This window comes from Typopeltis vanoorti, chromosome 4 (assembly GCF_054136105.1).
Source record: "Typopeltis vanoorti isolate ZY-2024b chromosome 4, IOZ_Tvanoo_1.0, whole genome shotgun sequence".
In the NCBI taxonomy this organism is placed as follows: domain Eukaryota; kingdom Metazoa; phylum Arthropoda; class Arachnida; order Uropygi; family Thelyphonidae; genus Typopeltis; species Typopeltis vanoorti.
This window is the reverse complement of record NC_143552.1, coordinates 102100828-102123607: the sequence shown is the minus strand read 5'-3', so window position 1 is coordinate 102123607 and position 22780 is coordinate 102100828. Positions and strand designations below refer to the sequence as shown.

At 35.0% G+C, this 22780-nt stretch overlaps 1 protein-coding gene across 2 annotated transcripts in view; it reads right to left on the bottom strand.

The window, feature by feature from the left end:
* Positions 1-22780, bottom strand: part of LOC150107557 (attractin-like protein 1) — a 355255-nt gene that overhangs the window by 143649 nt on the left and 188826 nt on the right. For both annotated transcript variants that reach the window (XR_016548201.1, XM_090391383.1), the window contains exon 13: positions 13068-13186. Coding sequence is in view for 1 of the 2 variants with exons in the window: in XM_090391383.1 (XP_090247509.1) it covers positions 13068-13186 (119 nt within the window). In the remaining variant the exon portion in view is untranslated. The remainder of the gene's footprint in view (positions 1-13067; positions 13187-22780) is intronic.

The following is a 22780-nucleotide window of genomic DNA, read 5'->3' as shown; positions in this document are numbered from 1 at the left end:
TGTCAGTCAACTTGTGGGGAACAAATTGCGAATTCAATTTACGAAGGCCCAAACTCTTGGTCAAAATGTTGTGCACAGTTGATTTTGGAATCCTGAATTCATCTTCAATCAATCTCACCGATGATTTTGGATTTTCTTTGATGAAATCATGCACTTTTTTGGATGTTAACTTCGCTCAGTGCAGTTTTTGGATGGCATGGCTTTTTATCATCCTCGAGTGTCTCACGACCACTTTGAAATTGCTTAAATCACTCATAAACTTGAGTACGGGATAAGAATTCATCACCGTATGCTTTTGAAGCATTTGATGCGTTTCGCTGCTCTCTGTTTGAAACTCATTTTCCAAATTTTCGTCAAAATACACTGTCACTCTTGGCACTATAACTCAGCTTCTAATGAAACAAATGTTATAAACAATTGACAACACTAATGAAGGTTGCCGCTTTTGTCAACAAAAAGATAGAACAGGTGGCATCACTAGTTTCTTCTACTTTCGAAAAATTCAGTTTCTTTTTGGACAGAGGGTGTATATAGGTTCGGTACTATCCGCGGTGTGCGTCTTAGAATGTATCCCCCGCAGATAAGGGGGGTGGGGGACTACTGTATAAGTAAAACACTTGATCAAAGACTGGAGACCTAAATATGCGAGTTTGAAAAAGATTAAGGGAGCAAACAAATTTCATAAATAGCAGGATCATGTTAAAAACAAGGATATCAGGAAAGAACATTGCTACATTCAGGAATGCAATGGCAGGGGTAATCAAAGGTAGTGCAGTCAGTCAAACAGAATATGAAAGTTAGCAAAACAATTACTGGTTGCCAGAATGGTAAGAAAATGACCCAGATCTAGATGGATGAATACAGTACGAAATGCCTCAAACCGAAATATAGAACATAACAAATATTGGAGTCCTGGAGAAAAATTATCAATAGGAAGAATTTAGTATTGATGTAACTTTTCATATAATACTATCATAATAACCTTTATACCATGATGAATATTTTTAAACCTGAACTGTGTATCGCATCTCTGAATCTTCAGCAAAAACTTGAAAATAGTAAAAAGCTGGTTACCTGAAAAAAAAAATGCTATATTCTCTAGCAGCATGCAATGCACTCTTTGAAACTTCATCCAGATCACATGTCTGTAGATCATCATAATCACTCACAGAAGAAGCTGCTACCAACACTCTGATCAGGTCATAATTTCATCTCTATCCTTAAATACTCAATTCAGAAATTATGATGAATAGACACAGATTTATAATCTACTGTGTACAAGCATAACATTTGCTTAGACATAGAAAACATTCCAACCAGCAAATGTACAACTAAAAGCAATACACCACCACAGAAAGAAATGACAGCCTTAAAAGGGCCATCATAATTATGACAGCTTAAAAATGATAATTTCTATATATATTTACAATAATTATAATTATTGTATGTTATAATTACATACAATAATGTTAAAATTACAGATGTAAAGAGTAATGATATTATGAATCAAACAGAATACAACAGAAAAAAATTTTTTTTTGATATTGAAAGTTTATTTTTCACTTGGTTAGACTATAAAAAATTTAGTTTAATCCTTTATCCAAGTGTGAGCAAACAAAGTTTGCGCCTGAAAATATCTTCAGGACTGGGGTAAGGTAGTACAACACCGGGAAACTCGCAGCAAAGGTGGAGCAAGCTAACTCCTATAAGTAAAGATGACTTGCCATTGCTTCTGCCTAGTATCTCCACCTCTGGGCCTGGCTCCCACTGAAGAGACCTCAATAAAGGTCGAAACTAGTCTGGGTAGTGGCCCTTCCCTTAATGCATAACATTATACATATCCGCAATGAGATGTATTTTGCATTATGGGAGATACTGAGATGGGAGTGATGTTAGCTTGCTCCACCTTTGCTGCGAGTTGCTTGGTGTTGTACTACCTTACCCCAGTCCTGAAGATATTTTCAGGTGCAAACTTTGTTTGCTCACACTTGGATAAAGGATTAAACTAAATTTATTATAGTCTAACCAAGTGAAAAATAAACTTTCAACATCTTTCTCTAAATCCAGAGTAATTTAATAAAAAAGGTGGCACACACCGTTTGGCAACTCCTATAGGTAAAGATGACCTGCCATTGCTTCTGCATAGTATCTCCACCTCTGGGCCTGGCTCCCACTGAAGAGACCTCAATAAAGGTCAAAACTAGTCTGGGTAGTGGCTTTCCCTTAATGCATAACATTTTACATATCTGCAAGGAGATGTGTTTTGCATTATGGAAGATACTGAGATAGGAGTGATGTTAGCTTGGTCCACCTTTGCTGTGAGTTGCTCGGTGTTGTACTAACTTACCCCAGTCCTGAAGATATTTTCAGGCGCAAACTTTGTTTGCTCACACTTGGATAAAGGATTAAACTAAATTTATTATAAACAGAAAAATTCGTAATCATCTAAATGAAAATGCTCCTTATCAAAATACAGATCAAGATCCCAATGCCTTAGAAAGAAAAAAATTTTTTAAATTATTGAAAAATGTTAACTCTTACTCCAAGAAATCATCTATAAGTTAAAACCCTTTCATGTTAATCTTCCCTACATTCATATTATTATTATTTATTATAAAAGATCTCCCAACAGTCAAGGATTCATTGAGAGAGATCACATATCACACACACCATGTTGTACATTCTCTTGAATTCATTCACACTATGGATTTGAGACGACCAAAAGAAAGCCATTCCAGTCACACACTGCTCTATGAGAGAAAAATCCAGTTCTCATCCCTTTCTAGACTGCATTCATTCTAACTTACAAGGATGTCTTCTCCCCCACACTCATTAAAATAAAAAATTCCACCTACTAGTATCCTGTATGATCATTTCAGAAGTGTTTAAGTTTCTATGATATCACTTTTTTTCTCCTATTTGCTAGCACCTACAGTATACAATTTCTCAATCTCATCTCATAATCTACATTCTATAGTCCCAATATCATCTTCAACAACAACTCTGCTCTGGTCGCCTCAGAAACCAGAAGATCAGATCTGTGCACAATAGTCCAGAATAAATCGTATCAAAGCCTTCTAAAGAGGCAAAATGACTTTCTTATTCTTACAAGTCAGTGTTCATTTCAGCATTGCAATTATCCTCTGAGTTGTATTTGCAATGCTTGCTATACGATGCCTGAACTTCAACTTCCTATCTACTAAAATTCTAAGAGCCATAACCTGGTCAGTTTCTTCCAGCAAAATCCACCAATATAATATGACATCGTATATCTCATTAAACCAATTGCATAACTTTACATTTACTGAACTGCCAGCCATACGCACATGTCCAAAATTTCAGCTTATTCAAATCATTCTGATTTTTTCCCAGAAGATCCTGTGGATTGCATCCAAATCATAGTCTATCAGGTCAAATCATACATCTGCAATTACAACTATGGTCAATCTGGCCTGGCCTGGCCTGGCAGACCATGTTTTGGATACAACCCACAACAACATCTCTTGGAAAAAAAAAACATGCTCCACCATAGTAAATTCAAAAAAAGAAAGATTATTTTTAGAATCTGCAGCAGCACTCAGAAATCAACCAAATTTAAATAAATACTGTTGCATAAAACAGTATTTATTTAAAATTTGGGAAACATTAATTATCAGAGATCCCACCTTACTTCCTAGGTCACCTACAAATGCCCATAAAAGGTGCACCACCTAGATAGGACTTTAGAGTCCCCACGTGCTTCACTTAGTATTGTGTTGTATTGAGTGTGCATTACATTAGTTTTTTGTAATCCCTGAAGATGTGTCAGTGACTAAGACGAAATATCAGAAATATTAAAAATCAGTTTTAATCCTTTCTGAGTGCTGTATATATCCCATTAAGCCTCCAACAAAATATTCATTCATTATTTTACTTGCAACATAAGGATAGAATTCTTTTGGGTTGTCTTTAGCTTGCAGAGCCAGATTGTTTTTATAGTCACACTTAGCTTTCCATACAATAGTTGTAATCCTTCTGGCCTGCCCGTTATAAATTTTCATAGCTGACATCATGCTTATGCATGCGGCATTTTTCCTTATCTTCATTTTCTTAAGAATCTCCTGATGATTGCACTTCCATTTCACTCCCACCTTGTTTATTCTTTGAACTCTAGGAACACATTCTGGTATTATATCATTTATATATTTTGTAAATACTTCCCATGCAATGCTGATATCCTTTCCATATACCAATTGATATCATGGGATCAAACATAGTATTCTTCTCAGTTGGTCATAATTTCCTGTTTTGTAGTTCAGCATACAACCTTTTCTGAATGGAACATTCATTAACTTAGCCACTTTCCAAGTGAGTGCCACATGAACATTGTCACCAATCTTTAAATGAAATCTCACCCCTTTAATACTATGATCAGGTCTAATATTTTTTGACCTTGAGTTTCTACTATGACAAACTGCATAAGTTGTCATGCAGGCTTAATAAATTTGGTTTCATTCTTTTCATGATATTTTGTTGCTACCCAATCAATGTTCAGATAATTAAAATCACCTATGATGATTAATTGTTTAGTACCATTAGGTTTATTTGATGATGTATTTCATTGTCACTGGTAGCTGATTCACTAGGTCTGTAGCAACATCTCACCATGTATTTGATCTTGTTAGACTCCATCTCGCACTAAACAGCTTCAAACTCACTGCTACATGGAAAACTGTTAGTAATATGACCCAAAAATTCATCATTATTATCATCAATCATCATCAAATTCCTGCCATGTACCCTCAAGGGGTATACAGGATATGATAGTACTACATGAAAAAAATTACATCATTATTAATTTCCTATCTACAATTTTCCTCCAAATCAGTCTGTTACTTGTCAAGACTCCAACATTATCAGATCTTATATTTCTATCGTCTAAAGCATTTTATACCGTATCAATCCACCTATATCTTGGTCTTCCTCTGGGTCGTTTTGCTGCCAACATGGCAGAGAACACTTGTTTTGCTAATCTTTCCTCGCCCATTCTGTTTAAGTGACCATACCACCTAAGATTAGCTCTGTTAACGCATTCCTGGATGCTGACAATGTCAAGTTCTTTCCTAATATCCTAGTATTTTAATACGATATTGCCATTGATGCCATCTGTTCATGCCTATAATCTTTCTCAGGACTCTCATATCTGTGGTCTCTAGTCTTTGGTCAAGTGTTTTACTTCTGACCCAGCTCTCAGATCCATAAGTTAAAACTGGTTTGAACACTGTCTTGTACACAGCTAATTTAGTGTTCCGACTGATTTCTCTCTTATTCCATATGAATTTATTCAACTGACTTCCCACCATACCAGCTTTGCTGATTCTGTTCTTTATTTCTATATTTAATTTACCATCTTCAGTAAAAATCGTGCCTAAATAGCTGAAATGTTTTACTTGTTCCACAGGTTCTCCATTCACAACACAGTTGACATTTTCAATGATTCTGCCTATTTTTATTGTCTTTGTCTTTTTATTGCTGACCCTCATACCATATCTATTACAACAGCTATTCAATTTAGTCAGATAATCTTGCAGACTTGTAGCAGATTTATTTAGAAGTATAACATCATCCGCATAAAGCAAAGAGCTGACACTAACATCTTGAATTTTGATATCATGTTTAATACCACTTTCCTTCATAATGTGATCCATACGGATAATGAATAACAGAGAGGATAATGTACATCCTTGTCTCACACCAGATTTAAAATTAAACCATCTTCCTGTACTTCCTTCAATTCTAACAACTCAAATAAAGACTAAGTTTTGCTTGATATAATGCCCCATTGACACCATATAACTGAAGCGTATTGAATAACTTCTCTTGGCACCGTGTCATATGCCTTTTCCAGATCGACAAAACTTAAATACAGATCTTTGTTATATTCCCATGCTTTCTCGACTATTTGTCGTAAAGTGAAGATCTGATCCTGACAGCCTCTATTTGGCCTGAATCCAGCTTGTTCTTCACCAAGCTTTTCTTCCACAATTCTTCTCAACCGTTTCTCAAGTATACTTGCATAGATCTTGCCAGGAACACTCAGTAGGGAAATACCTCTGTAATTCTCACATTCAGTTTTATTTCCCTTTTTATATATGGGTACTATGAGAGCTCTACTCCAATCATCGGGAATTCGTCCCTCTATCCAGGCTTTCTGAACTATGAAGTGCAGCCACTGTAAGACTCTTATACCACCATACTTCAGCATTTCTGGTCGAATATCATCTACTCCTGCTGCCTTTCCACATTTCAAGCCTTTGATGGCTTTTTCTACTTCTAGCATGGATATGTATTCCTGACTGCATGCCTGGTCAGTGTTTTTTACCACTGTGCTGTCATCACTGCTTGTTTCATTTAGCAGTTTTTCAAAGTAATTACTCCATACTTCAAGGAAGTCTTTTTCTCCCATTTTCATGTCACCTTTATCATCTCTAATTCCTTTTACAGCACTCTTTCCTCCATTCTTAAGCTTCTTCAACAACCTCCAGAATATTTTGATACCTTCTTGATATTTATTTTCTATGTTCTTGCCAAAGTCCTCCCATGACTTTTGTTTAGCTAGTTTTACACAGTGTTTAGCATTCTTGCATTTGTCTCTATATTCTCTAAGAGCACAAGCTGACTTATTTGACAGGAACTTTTGGTATGCTTTCTTCTTTTCCTTCACTGCCTCTTTAACTTCCTGTGTCCACCAGGGAGTTCTGATTTTTTTATCCTTACAGATAACCTCACCACATGCCTCTCTGGCAGAATCAATCAATGTTTTCTTCAGAGTTTGCCACTGAATCTCCAAGGTTTGATTCCTGTTCTCAAACTCTTTCATTTTTTCTTCAATAATCTTTCTGTATTTTAGTCTGCAGTTCACATCTGAGAGCTGCTCAACTTTTATTCGCTTTAAAACTTTCTTACATGTTATTCTTTTCAATATGAAATTCAATTTTATCCTGCTCAAGACTAAATAGTGATCACTTCCAATTTCAAATCCTGTGTACACTCTGGTGTCCTGCACCAGGGAGAAAACATCACTATCAACAATAACATAGTCAATGAGACTTTTCTTATTCCTAGCCTCTTCTCTCCATGTGAATTTGTGCACATTTTTATGTTGGAACATGGTGTTAGTAATAACCAGTCCATGTCCTGAGCAGAAATCCAACAGATATTTGCTATTATTATTAGCTTTACTCTTTTCTCCAAATTTTCCCAAAATATTTTTGTATGTCTCACAATCATTTCCTACTCTGCTGTTTAGATCCCTAACAAGGACCAACTTTTCATTTTTCATTGTGTCAGTTGCTTTTTGTAAAGCCTCAAAAAATTCCTCCACTTCTAACTTAGTAGAACCTTTTGTGGGACCATAGGCACAAAAAAGTCTCATTGTCCAGTTCCCCATTCTCATATTTGCCCACATTACTCTACTTGAGAGTGGCAGCTATTCAAGAAGATTAGCCTCGTATTTTGTGCTGAATACTATGACTACTCCTTCTTTTCCTTGATTGTCATTGCCTGAATATAACATTTTGTATTTATTGCTCAGAAAGATCTCACCAGTTTTGGTCTTTTTTGTTTCAGTCACCCTGATTATGTCGATCTGGTACTTATCTAATTCCTCAGCTAGCTCCATTTCTTTGCCATTCAGGCTTCTTATGTTGATAGTACCGATCTTTAACTCTGGTGATGTTGAGTTGGGGTTTATTTTCAGATTTGTTCCAGTAGCTGGCTTTTCGCTGTTCACCCTGGTTCCCTGGCGAAAACAACGGGGGCCTTGTTTAACCGGGCGACGCCCCAGCCGGCATGAAATTTTGTCATGTTGTACCATCATTCTATATTTTGGTTTAACCAATAAGAATACAATTTGGTTGGCTAAATCCCAAATTGCCAGCCCATCCTCGTCCGTTCAGTATCCAAGTAGATACCCAACAGGGTGCACCACGAGAAGGTGAGGATTGGACATTAGGTCAGAAGCCCTGGTCGGTTCTCTGCATTCCTTTAAAGGCTATGTGGAGGTCTCCTCTCAGTTATACAGCTTTGACCCTTAAGCAACCCCCCAAAAATTCATAAATGTAATAATCCTATGCCATATAACTAATAGTATAGACAATCCCACTTCAAATTTGGCAAATGTCAAAGTCACTTGCTTCCCTCACAGCTAACTCCTCCACCTTTATAAAAAATTCAATAAATTTCAATCTACAGTAAGAAACAACATCTTAAAAATTCAGACATCATGGCTAGTTCTGATATCACTTCCCTGTTTACTAATGTACCACTAAGAAAGAGAGAACCCTGATTTTATAGTAATTTCCCACCAAACATATTTGAATTATTCAAATTTACAGTATATGCAATTACTTTGCATGGCAAGGAAATATTTCCAAAAAAAATATAAAAAAAAAGACAGAAATGCAACTGTCCAATCTTTCATACATACGTTAGCATACAAGTGTGCACACACCAGACAGGCCATCTTTCAAAGGATTCACTATCTTTTCTATTTTTAGAAAGCCAGTATCCACTGAAAAAATACTTGTAAACAGTCTTCAAAATACTAACTCAGAGTTAGTGCTATTTGTTTTATTATGTAGTTCTTGCCAGAGAACTCAACTATCTTTGCCATACTTTTTGAAGCCTCCATAAAATATATTAAAATTGCCCACACATGATATTTATTTACTCTAGGCCCTTCTGCTTCTTATGTTTGGAAGGCAGCAGGGGGCCTTCTGAAATATCAGAACATTGCTATTCCCTCGGACTATGTTCAAACCACACTTCAAACTAACAACCCTCATCTACTCACCAATGAATGAACTCCATCCACCACATCTTGGATTTGTATGAATTGCCATGTGACCATAACTTGGCTTATCATCAACAAAGGAGAAAGATCTATAGGCAATTCACTACAAGTACATTTTTCATGAATAATAAATAACAGGTTATTTATCCAATGGGTTATCATTAAATGGTTTATTAGAAATTAAGTTTATTTAGTACCCCCCCCCTCCCAGGGTTATTTATCTCATGAGTTATCATTAGATGGTTCATCAGAAAATTAAAAAGTAACTTTTAATTTCAAATAACCCATCCCATGATAACCAAGAAATTAATTACAAAGGCAGAGTATCCATAACCATGTGTTGGCAATGCATGAAGAAAAATAGTCTAAATATTAAAATCAGTGAATATCAGAACAGTCTTCAAACCAGTTAACACCTTACAAAGCTTTCTACATTCCCCTAAAGACAAAGTTCCATTTTATAAAAATCCTAGAATATACAAGATTCCATGTGTTCTTGTGAAAAGATGTATGTAGGTGAAACTGGGAGAAGTTTCAAAATCCATAACAAAGAAAATATAAACAATGTTGAAAACAAAAGGGAAGAAAAAAGCATAAGCTTTGTCCTCAAAGAACATCACATGGTAAATTAGCAAGCATCTTCCATGCTTAGAAGCAAATTACTTAGAAAGATTGTTCAAAGACTCTTCCGAGCTCATTCACTCAAAAGGCTAAATAGAAACCAAGGAATGATTCTTCATGACATTTGGAAATCAGTAATTAACATGTGCAAAATTCAAGACCTCCCCTATATTAGCAATCCCGTACAGAGTTTACACATAAATGAAGAGAATGCACGTAACATACTTAATGATGCTCATTATTCCACTATCATTCCAGTCTTTTCAATTTATAGAAACTGCAGCAGTTGGAAAACATTTCGTTTGTCTTTTTGCTTATGTTAAGCAACATCCTGAAGATGCTATCAGCTATATAGACACAGTAAAACATGTCGGGAAAGTAAGTACATTTAGTGTAAATAAAAATGTAAGTTAAAACTTGGTTATTTATTATTTAACAGGAAGATCTGTTAACACCTGCTTTGGAGAACACAAGGATTACATCTGTTACATTATCATGACAAGTCACGACTGGAAGACCATGCATTGGACACCCTTCACACATCAGATGAGAAAACAAACGTGCAATATAAGTTATTACACTAGTCAATGTAATAACTTATATAGTAAGGATATAATAACTTATATCCTCCTACCTTAAGTATAGCTGCATTAATTTTATCTAAAATTTGGAAGACAGTCATTGTATAAGTCTCAAATAACTGTTCTTTTCTATTTTATTCCAACATTAGAGGGGCAACAAGTTAGGATTTCGTGTATTGTGTCTGTTACAATTTGATTTATTTCCTACACTTATTATTGCTTGTATCATGATAACAGTTTTTGTCTAAAGATGCTTGTTTAAAATCTTGTAAAATAAAATATTAGCCAGTTATTAAATAACTTATTTATGATTTATTATGTTGGTTAAATTAAACTTCCCAATAAATTATATTCTTGTTTATTCCTTTATCCAAGTGTAACTAATCAAAATTTGCATGAAGTATCTTCACAACTACACTACTTATATATAGTGGTTGATGACTTCACATCAATTGCCCTAATGTCTCATAATGCAAATCACATTTCCTTTGAGAAGCGTATATTGCTATGCATTATGAGAAGCACCACAATCCAAATTGGTTTAACCTTAATTGCTTATCAGTGAGAGCCACACCAAGAAACAGATAGCAATATTAGCATCTTATAGTCCTTATAAAGACCGGCTTAAAGGGGCGAAGCAATATTGCTTTTCATATTCCCCGTTGTCCGTAGAGGACAGTGTAAGGATAAGGTGTTATTGAGATATAAAGCTCTGATCATGGCAAGAGGGTAACAGCAATAGCAGAGCCTCAGTTAGAACTTCATTGGCTACAGCATTGCCATCCATTACCCTCCGTGAGTAACAATTTTAGTCGCCTTGTACGACATGCATTAGCTAGGTTGGTGCTATTCTTATCCCGGCAACCACACGGGGAAAGATAGCAACATTGAATTAATGTGGAAATTATATATTTCTCATATACAAGTAGAAAGAAGGTCTATTGCCTCATTATTAAAATACTGTGGATCAGAAACAGTTGTAGAAAGATTTTCCAATTCATTAGAAATTAAATTAAACTTTTCAAGAAATTATATTCGTGTTTAATCCTTTATCTCAGTGTAAGCAAACAAACGTTGTGCACGAAGTATCTTCAAGATTATGAGATTGATGTAAAATCATCAGCTTCTATATACAAGTAGCCGAGTCATGAAGATGTTTCATGCATAAACTCTGTTTACTTACACTTGGATGAAGAATTAAACGGGAGTGTGATTTCTTGAAAAGTTTAATTTAATTTCTAACCAAGTGGAAAAACCTTCCTAATATGTTGGTTGTTTAATACCATTAAGCAACCAACACAATAAATCATAAATAAATGTTTAATACCATCAAAACACAGATGAATGAAGTTCAACTAATCAATGATCCCTTTTTTTTTTTTCAACAAACTTCCTTCAACCATTATCTCACAGATGGTTTGTGTACGTGCTTTGAGAGTACCTTTGCACAGGTACTTTCATGGGTGCTGTTCTGGCAAACAGCCATCCATATTAACCTCTTTAATAGGCTTCCTCGACAAGCATTTACCAGCAACTACAAGCCTTCAAGAAGAATACTGGTGGGTTTCTTCTCTTATAGTTAAGAATATACACAGCACTGGTACTATGGGTTCTACAAACTCTGATGTATGGGGACTGATATAAAAATAAATAAAACTGACTTGCTGTAATCTATTGATCCACAAATGATGGCTCAATATTAAAATTCTGCTACTAATAAAAATTATATAACTTTGATCCATTTTTGCTAATTTGATTGTACTCACAAAAAAACCTTTTACTCTGATATATAGCTCTGACAACTTCAAACGAAAGTTTATATCCACATAAACCAGAAAAATAAAATAGCTGCATGAAAAGGTAATGTCAGTGATGTTCCATAAATTGTTTGCTGTGGAAATAAAACATTTTTCATGCAATGGTATTGATTTGGATGAGAATTACAGGTACTTTTTCAAGTTAAGAGAAATTTATACTTTATATAATAAAAATTAATTTAATCAAAACTACTAATCAGTATGTTAACTGGTCATAAAATCTAATTACTGGTAAAGCCATTTCTCATAAATTTTCAGTAGGTAGTGAATCAGCTGAAATTAGCTAGTTTTAAAGTGAGCACAGTTGTTATACAGCCAATCATATAGTTAATAAGTACCTAGATTGAATAATGACTTTTTTATATATCTTTAGATAAGACACATGGAAAAAGTGGGTATGTTTTTACAATAGCTTTTTTAATTTATTTCAAAGAGATATTTTACATGTATTAACTTCAAGTACATAAGAAATTCAAAAGTGAAAGACAAGAAAATATTTTTAGAGCCTCTGTAGCTGAATTAGATGAAAATGCCCTTTGGATGGAAATTCCTGGGTTTAAATTTCATCTAGGATGTGAAGAACTTTTATATTGGGCTTTCAAACTGTGAGTGAGTTAGCCAGTCTCTTATGAAAGAAGAAGAGTTTTCCCCCTCTAGGAAAATTTAGTCTGTCAGTCTGGCCAGAAAGTACAGACTGACAGACCACACAATCTCTTCAGGCAGTATTACCAGTTCTATCATAGGGTTTCCTATGGAGCCAAGTTACTTGGCTATGATAAACCATTAATGCTAACAAGTAAGAGAAAGATGAAGATGAGAGAAATAAGTTATCCATTAACGATTTAATCATTGTGAACTGTGTAAAAAAAAATTAGTCCAATAATTTAGATTGTTGAAACAAATTTATTCAGTCAAATAATGTGATGCTCGACATATGGGGATATAAATAGTGGGATGGAACAGGATTAATTAAAATTGGTGTGACATAAGAACCTGAAAAAGATCAATATCATTACAAAATGGGCATTTACTATGACAATTTTCCTGATGGCTTTCTAAAATCATTTTTTAATTTTTAAAAAAGATAAATAATTACAAAATTCTTTACAATACATGATTACTTCTCAGTAAATATAATAACAGATGTATTAAGAAGGTTAAAAACCTCAATTTACACAGAATTATATTGAAAATCATGACCAACATAACACACACCTTGGTTCCTTTACCACAGGTTCCATATGAGCAAAATGTACCGCACCATATGCATCCATATGTATTTCCCAGACAACTAGGACATGAAGTCTGATGTCTACACAGGGATGTTAAATTAACTAAAAAATGTTAAAATATCAAAAATTAGCAAGAATAATTTTCTTATAGCACTTTCAGTCATATGTTATTTAAATAATACATTACAAGAATATAGAATTAAAGAAATTAAAACTATGGTTTAAGAAATTTCATTAAAGATTTCTTTTCTTTTTTTTTTAAAATTATCAAATCCCCCCCTCCAACGTACAAGAGGGCACAAAATGTATAACACAAGTATTTTGTGCAGACAAGAGCTTTAAAAAAAAAAAAAAAGAATTTATATTTCTTGAACACAACTGGAGGGTGTACTCTTGGGGTGAACGTTGAGAGCAAGGTTGTTCTGAAGAACAGAGGTAGACAGAATGAAAGAGCATCTTCTATCTGCCTCTGTTCATAATAACTTGATTTGGATATGGAAGTTTAACCAATAGCTGCTTGTTTTTTGAAAAAAACTTAAAGAGGAAAATTAAGTGAATGATGGTGACTAGTCTTGTAGAGTAGTGCCCATGATTTTGCCTATAGAGAAGGCATAAAGCAGAAACAGAATGTGTAAGAGAAAGTGATTAAAGTGAGTCTGTCAGAGTGGGATCATTTAATAAGCACAATGTGCTCTTCTCAATAGCTAAGGTGGCTTTTAATGTGTACCAACCATAGAACAGTATTCTAAGGATGGTGAATTTTAGATTATATAGTTTGAATGTTTATGAATAGATCAGTAGCAGTCAAAGATGAAGATGGCAAAGTATTAATGAACAAGACTGAAATCATACACAGATGGACAAGATATTGCAGTGAACTATATCAAAATCGATTAAATAATACTGCAAACAGAAGTAATCAAAGAACTAAAAGCAATCTCTCCACCAGCAGAGATCTCTGAAAATGACATCTTGGAAGTGGAGGTGAATAATGTTATAAAACATCTCAAGAACAACAAGAGTCCTGGAAATCACAACATAATAAGTAAGATGCTAAAATATGGGGGAAGAACTGGTTGTAAAAGAAATGCATAAGCTATGCAATGAAATATGGAGATCAGGGTATGCCCCTGAAGAGTGGAAAAAAAATCGGTTTTGGTTGTTCTTCATAAGAAAAGCAGTGCTTTAGAATGCACCACTTATAGAACTATTGCATTAATGAGTCATCTTGGAAAAGTGCTGTTGAAAATACTTACAGAATGCCTGAAGGGTCATATGGAGGTACATCTTCCTGATGAGCAAGCCGGATTTCAAAAAGATTGAAGTACAATGCAACAAATACTCACACTAACACTAATAGCAGAGAAAGCTCGAAGAAAGAACAAAAAGATATACTGCTGTTTTGTGGACTTCCAAAAAGCATTTGATAATATTGACCAAAATATAACATTGGCTGTCTTGGAATCCTATGGTGTGGACAATAAATTGATCTGCCTGTTGAAAGATATAAACAGCCAAGCACAAGCAACAGTCAGGATAGCAGGGGTGACTTTTTTAATTTATTTCAAAGAGATATTTTATATGTATTAACTTCAAGTACGTAAGAAATTCAAAAGTGAAAGAGAAGAAAATACTTTTAGAGCCTCTGTAGCTGAATTAGATGAAAATGCCCTTTGGATGGAAATTCCTGGAAATTGGAGATTGGTTTGCCACTAGTCAAGGCACAAGGCAAGGGGACCCAATATCACCAATCACCTTCATTACACATATCTGGGAAGGATACTAGATAAGATCAAAGAAGAAGGTGGAAGCATTTCAATAAATGGAATGAGAATAAACTACCTCTGCTTTGCAGATGGCATCGTCCTGATTGAAGAAGATGCAGCAAGGCTAGAAAGGACACTGCAAACACTATACACAGAAGGAAAAAGATATGGACTAAATGTAAATTTCGAAAAAACTAAACAATGATATTCAAACAGCAGGAGTTACTGGACAAAGTTACCATTGAAGGATTTCAACTGGACCTAAAAAAAAGAGGTAAAAATTAGAATAGCCAGAGCAACAGCTATCTTAAAAACCATAGACAAAATATGGAAGAGCCGAGCTATAAAGATGCACACTAAACTATGTTGTGGAAACCTGTATCTTCAGCGGCATGCTCTATGGATGTGATGCCTGGGTACTCCTGAGAGAATCTGAAAGGAGGATATTAGCATTCAAGAGGAAGTTCTATAGAAAAATCTTGAGGATAAGCTGGATCCAGAAAGTGAACAATGAGGAAATCTATAGACAAATACAACCAGAAGAAAACCTGATACAGAAAATAATCAAAAGGAAACTACGTCTATTTGGCCATATATGTAGAATGAATGATAAAAGAAAATTAAAAACGTTGCTGTTTGGAATGACTTAAGGAAAGAACAAAAGAGGAAGACCAAACAGAGAATAGGGCGATGACATCATCAAATGGTGCAGAAACTCTATACACAAACTGAGTCATCTTGCACAAAATAGAATGCAGTGGAAGAATCTTATCAAGATGGCATCAGACACCTATGGGCATTGAACCCATGGTTGTTGTTGTTTATGAATATGGCATGTTTGTGCTAGAAAAGGCTAGAAATAATACCTCATCCTCAGAAGAGATGATTTTGACAAATCTAAGTAATACCAAAGATAAGAAGTGAGATTTTTCAAAAGAAATATGACAGAACTGTGTTTTGATAGTAGCAAAGTTCACTAGACCCATACCGAATAATGGCAAAAAAATCAATGTTTATGACATCAGTTATGGAAGATCATAAAGTTTGGATCACCAAATAGCAAAACAATACATAGGACTTGAGAAAAGTCCTATGTATTGTAAAAAATATCTTATGTCATCAAGTCCTATGTAAACAATACATAGGACTTGAGGTCAGTGAGAAATGGTCATTAATGTTTAGGGAGTGATTCTTAACCTGGGCAGTAGTGCCCCCTGTTGGCTGTGAACGCTGAGGAGGAGCGGTAAGTGTTAGGGGGACAGTAAGCATTATAATACTACTAATATTATAAAAGCAAAAAATTCCGTATTTAATCTAGCATTCCTATTTATATCGTACATTTAGCAACACTGTACAGAATAGTGTATGTCTGGCAATATTGTTCAAATTTATTCGCTACTTATTTTTTTAGAATTTTTACATTGAAAGTTAAGTAATTGGGCTACTTTATACTCTGAATTTTCTACATTGAAAGTCATTAATTTCAGCTATTATAATAAGTGAAAAAAAGAAAGTGTTGTCAATATTCAAGTGAATATTTAAAATATGCAGTTATTCAGTCTATAAATAATGAGCAGTTACCAATGTGCTTAATATGTGAAAAAACTTTCTCAAACGAAGGACTGAAGCCTTCAAGAATGATTGAGCATTTAAGAACAAAGCATCCAAATAAAGCAAAAAAGGATGTGAAGTACTTATGTGAATTAAAAACTAAATTTAAAAACTGTCCTGGATTTAAAGGGTTGTTCTCGTAGACAGGCTTAGATGTTGGTTGTACATGCTTACTAAATAACTTAAGGAGATTACAACATACAAAGGAATATACATTAAATTAAACTTTAATATATTTCCAATATTTCGGCAACGTCACATTGCCATTTTCAAGGAACTCAACATAAAGACGCATGCACACAGGCACTACATACAGTAAATGAGGACGCAGCAAGAAGCTACCGTTTCTCCTAAAAGTCCTGATGGTCTCATGATGTATGTCTCCCAAATTTGGGGGCAGTCTCATGCAAATTTGTTGACGTTTGGCATGTTTCTTAGGGCTGAGGCAGATTCCATGAAAAGTCTTTCGAACCTGAACTTGCTACGGTGTATTATTGTGGCTTTGTTCCACTGTATTCTGTGGCATGTATCCAGAGCATGGTCTGCAAGACCAGAGTGTTCTGAAATTCTGATATTCGCTGTCCTGCCTGTTTGGCCAAAGTAAGACAGCTTACAGCTGCAAGAAATCTGGTATACACCAGGTAGGTCTAGGGGAAGTGGTTGGTCTTTAGTAGAGCAGATAAGGGATGCCAATTTTCTATAAGGTTTGTAACAAGTGGTCAAGTCATGTTTTTTTAAGATTTTGGTAATTTCTTTCGAGGTGCCTAGGATGTAGGGAATGGTGATGGATTTAGAGTAATCCTCGTTATGAGGGGGAGGGCGGGGTTGTGGTTTACTGGTTTTAATATTTTTTTTTGATTTTTTTTCGGCGGGGGGAGGTAGCCATTGGCTGAGAAAGTGTCGAGGATGTGATTTAGTTCATTGGTTAGGGCATTGTCATTTGAACAGATTAGTTTAGCCCTGTTGTATAGTGTCTTAACAACTACATATTGTTGTGAGGGGTGAGGGGATGGGATTGTTGGTGAATGTATCTACCTGTATGGGTGGGTTTTCTATAAACTGAGAAAACCAAGGTTCCATCAGGCTAGCGGGTGACTAGTGTGTCTAGGAAAGGGAGGCGTTTGTTTTCCTCTTTTTCCAGGGTGAACAACTTAATTCTAGGGTGTTGGTTGCTTAAGTGTGTTAAGAATGAGAGAAGTGTATCAGAGCCATGTGGCCAAATAGTGAACAAATCATCAACGTAGCAAAGCCATATGGTAGGTTTTTGTAAGGCAGAGTTTAAGGATTTCTCTTCGTAGGGCTTCATAAAGAAATTGGCCAAGGATGGGGAGAGTGGTGAACCCATGGCTGTCTCCTCTATTAGTTTGTAGAATTTTCTCTGCCAAACGAAATACGCGAGTTCATTGTGAACTGAAATAGGGCTGAGATATCGGAAGGAAATTTAGCTTGGATTAGCTCTACGGTTTCCTTGAGTGGGACATTTGTGAATAAGGAGGAGACATCAAAACTGACTATTATGTCAGTAAGTTGGAGTGTAAGGTTTTCTATGCTGGCTTTGAAGTGGGCTGAGTTTTTTATGTGTGATGGTGTGTTGCCAGTATTGTGTGTGAGCGCTTTGGCCAAATGTTGAGCTAATTTGTATGTGCGGAAATCAATGCTATCCACTACGGGATGTAATGGCACATTTTCTGTATGTATTTTTTGGGAGTCCATACATTCATCAGTATAGCCACTCTGGTCTTGCAGGCCATGCTCTGGATACATGCCACAGAATACAGTGGAAGAAAGCCACAATAATACTCCGTAGCAAGTTCGAGTTCGAAAGACTTTTCATGGAATCTGCCTCAGCCCAAAGAAACATGCCAAAACTCAACAAATTTGGTTGCATGAATTTGTTGAGGTTTGGCTTCAGCCCAACTGCCCCAAATTTGGGAGAGTTGGGCTGAAGGTCTCATACATAATGAGACCTTCAGCCCAATGGCCAAGAATACCTACATAGCCTGCTAGTGGGCACCATTAGGACTTTTAAGAGAAATGATTGCTTCTTGCTGCATCCTCATTTACTGTATATAGTGCCTGCATGCACGTGTCTTTATGTTAAGTTCCTTGAAAACGGCAACGTGATGTTGCCGAAATATTGGAAATATATTAAAATTTAATTTAATGTATATTCTTTTGTACATTGTAATTTCCTTAAGTTATTTAGTAAGTACTTAAAGTGTTGGTCGCAAAACAAAGTAATCAACAAGAGAAGGGACTTGTTGTGTCTTACTAACATTCAAAATTAATTGCCAAATGTGGAAAACCACATACTATTGGCAAAACTCCAATCTTACAGGCTATAAATGAAGTTTTAGATATGATGATTATCCCAGGTAAAAGTAATATGAGGTCAATTCCTCTTGGCAATAGTTTAGTATCAACATGAATTGACAAAATGGCAAGGATATTGAAAAAAAAACTTTGGGATGGTTTTAAAACAAACAGCATTTTCTTTGCAACTCGATGAGACAACTTTACGTGACAAAGAAGCTTTGTTAATGACGTACAAGTGTTATATAAATACTAATTAAGAAATTATTGAAGTGTTTCTATTTGCTGAATAACTGAAAATTGACACAAAAGGTTCTACAATTCTTATGGTAGTTAAAGACTATTTTAATGCTAAAAACATTCCTCTCGCAAATATTATTGCATATGCATTGTAATGATTGGTTGTCACCATGGATATATAGCACATTTAAAAGAAGCAGTTCCAAATATCTTTACAATTTTACTGCATTCTTCATAGACAGCATTTAGCTGCAAAACATCTTAGCGGTAGACTACATAAAACTTTGGATGATGTTATTAAAGCAGTGAATTAAAATAAAAGTCATTGAATACCTGTATTTTTCAGGAACTATGCCATGAAAATCAAGAAGAATTTGGGCGTCCTTTGCTTCACACTGAAGTTAGATGGCTCTCAAATGGAAACTATCTGCAACGCTTTAATGACTTCTACGATACTGTTTGAAATATTTTAATTCAGGTAATGAGAACGTGTAATGTTCTAAAAAAGGAAAAGGCTGACATCGCATATATTTCCGATATTTTCACCAAATTAAATGAGGTTAACATCAAATTGCAGGGTAGCAACACGAATCTTGTTAAAGCAAATAGAACTGTAAATGCTTTTATCAGCAAATTAACATTGTACAAGCAGAGCATTGCAAGACAAGATGTTCTGCAGTTCCCAAGTCTACAAATAATAATAAAGATTTAATATTAGATACAGATTTGGATTATTATTGTTCATATTTTCTAACACTGAAAGAAGACTTTATGATAAGACTCAAAGACTGTGATGAGCTTAAAATAACTGATTGGGTCATAAATCGATTTCTTTCTGATGCCACGTCTGTTTATCCAAATTTGTGTAAAGAATTTATTGACTTAAAAAATGATTTTGAAGCTCAAGTATAATTTCAACAGCTTGGATATGAAAGATTCTGGCCAAACATCCGATATAAGCAGTGAAATAGATTGCCAATTAGTGAAAGAGGAGGCTTAAGACTTCGTTTATTGAATATAGAGCCTGATATGGAAAAATTAGCAGGATCTCATTAGGTTCAGGGTAGCCATTAATGATTGGCTTAATAAATACAGTAAGTTGACATCTTTTTAGAGTAAAAATTAATTTGTATCAAAGTCGTTAATTTTTAATTAACTATCAGTTCAAATATGCTGATGGTAATTTAGGTTTGCCTAATAATATATTATAATTATCTTATTGAGTCATTAACCTAGCGTAAAACTGAGCAGGGGACGCCAGGCCATATAAACAGTTGAAAGGGGCATTAGGCAAAAAAAAAGGTTAAGAACCACTGGTTTAAGGGATAGAGCACACAAAAGTAATGTACAGCACCTTAGGAAAGGGATTATCTGAACCATCAGATACAATATGGTGAACAACCAAATAAAAAAACTTGCGACTTTTAATCGAAGTGGTGCAAAAGGCAGACCATAAGACCAAATTTTCTACTGAAATGAGCTTTACTGTGTTTTTGCTGAAATGGAAATGTCCATTTCATGAATTCTCACTGACACATTTCAAGCCTTTAACCTTAAACTTTATAAATTTACTTTACCAGTCAAAGATTTACACTCTTGCATGATAAAAAGTAAAAAGTTATGAAAGCAGACTTCACACAAATGAATTCATAAATTATTTAAAAAGTTATTTATTTGGCCTGAAAATCTCTCTCTCTCAGCTTTATGATAACACCATAGAAAATGTACTTCTTTGAAATTAAGACTAACCAAAATGGAATAATAGCTGGCAGAAATTTGTTAGCTGCAGACAATTTAGTTTGACCTAATTTTGCCATTACACACCCACACTGAAACCATCATTCTAAATTATTTTGCATATAAAAATGAATCTTATGGGAAAAAAGAGGAAACTGCTTAAGTAGTCAAATGAAAGGACTATTTCATGAATGAAATAGTCCTTTCACTGACTTTCCACTCCACTACAGACATTAGGGTTACTAACCCTAATAATTGCTTATATACACAGAATTAATCATAAGTGATTTTCTGATATTGTTGCTGTTTTCATGAGAATAGAACAGTCATTAAGTTACGCTATTCACAATACAAGTTTATGATACACTGACCAATTTTTGGTTTAAGTACTGTAGACAAATAATTTTGCTATGCCTGATTTTTGCCACAACAAACAGTGACTGAAACCACAGCTGAAAAAAAAAAAAAAAAAAAAAAAAAAATTATAATAAAATAAATAAACTTAACAGAGTTTATAAGTATCAAATTTCATTGAATTCCACCTAGCCAATGCAGAACTGATCATATTATATATATATATATATATATATATGAAAAACCTTTACTGACTAATACCAAGAGATAAAAAGATGACAAGATATATTTATAAAGATACTATTAGTATAAATATATCTTGTCATCTTTTTATCTCTCGGTATTAGTCAGTAAAGGTTTTTCATAATATTCCAACCGAGTAAAAATGAATTCTGAAAAAAAAAAAAAAAAAAAATATATATATATATATATATATATATATAAAGGGTGATTCAGAATTCTTGGGCCAAACTTTAAGGGGTGATAGAACACACCCAAACAAGCACTTTTCGTCATACAATGCATGGTCCGAACTCAAGCGGTGAAGCGCTAGGGTTAGCAACTACTGTGTCAGGAAATGAAGAAACACAAGAATGACAGAGGAGATTTGAAACAATTGCAGAAATTACAGAACATAAATTAAAGAATTTTATTGAACAAATTACAGAAACTGCTCAAAAGAGCGACCGCCGACATTAATGCAGGTTTCCCACCTTCGACGTAGTGATTGGCGTACATTGGCGAAAACAGCAGGCATTTCTCGTACAGCGGCAGCAGCAATAGAAATCCCGGCAATAAGGTCCTCATTGGAATCAATGGGATTGGCGTACATTGGCGAAAACAGCAGGCATTTCTCGTACAGCGGCAGCAGCAATAGAAATCCCGGCAATAAGGTCCTCATTGGAATCAATGGGGCTATCATAGATCAGGCTTTTCACATGGCCCCATAGGAAAAAAGTCCAGACATGAGAGACCGAGCGATCATGGCAGCCAAGCGATAGGACCAATCCATCGTCCTGGAAATGTCATCCAAGGCGGTCTGCACATCCACGCTGAAATGGGGTGGTGCTCCGTTGTGTTGGAACCACATACATGTTTGAAGGTTTGCTGGAACAGGGTTCAGTAATTCTGGCAAGACCTCTTGTAAAAATACGAGGTAACTGTTAAAGTTACCAAGCTATTTTAAACCTGGCTTTACTCTATTTCCCAAGTAAGCAAACAGACAAACAAGTCAAGTTTGCACCTGCAAGTGTTGCAAGTCTAGCTGATCCTACAGGTAGTGCAAGACCAAGGCAACTCATGGTAAAAGTAGTATAAGCTCTGATCACTATTCTTAATATTTACCCTTAATGCAAAGCACATCTCCTAGAGGAGACGTATGATGCTTTGTATTAAGGCAAGGGGGAACAAGCCACTACCCAGACCAGTTTCAACCTTTATTGAGGTCTAATCAGTGGGAGCCAGGCTAGAAATACCAAGATTTTAGTAATACAGAGCTCATAAGTATTTTACCAGAACAAGTTACCATAAGGTGTTTTAACCTTATTAAATAAAAATCTCAGGAGGAGATATAAATGTAGAAAGAATTTTACCTTGGGTATAATAAATGTTAAAGTTACCAAACTATTTTAAACCTGGCTTTACTCCATTTCCCAAGTAAGCAAACAGACAAAGA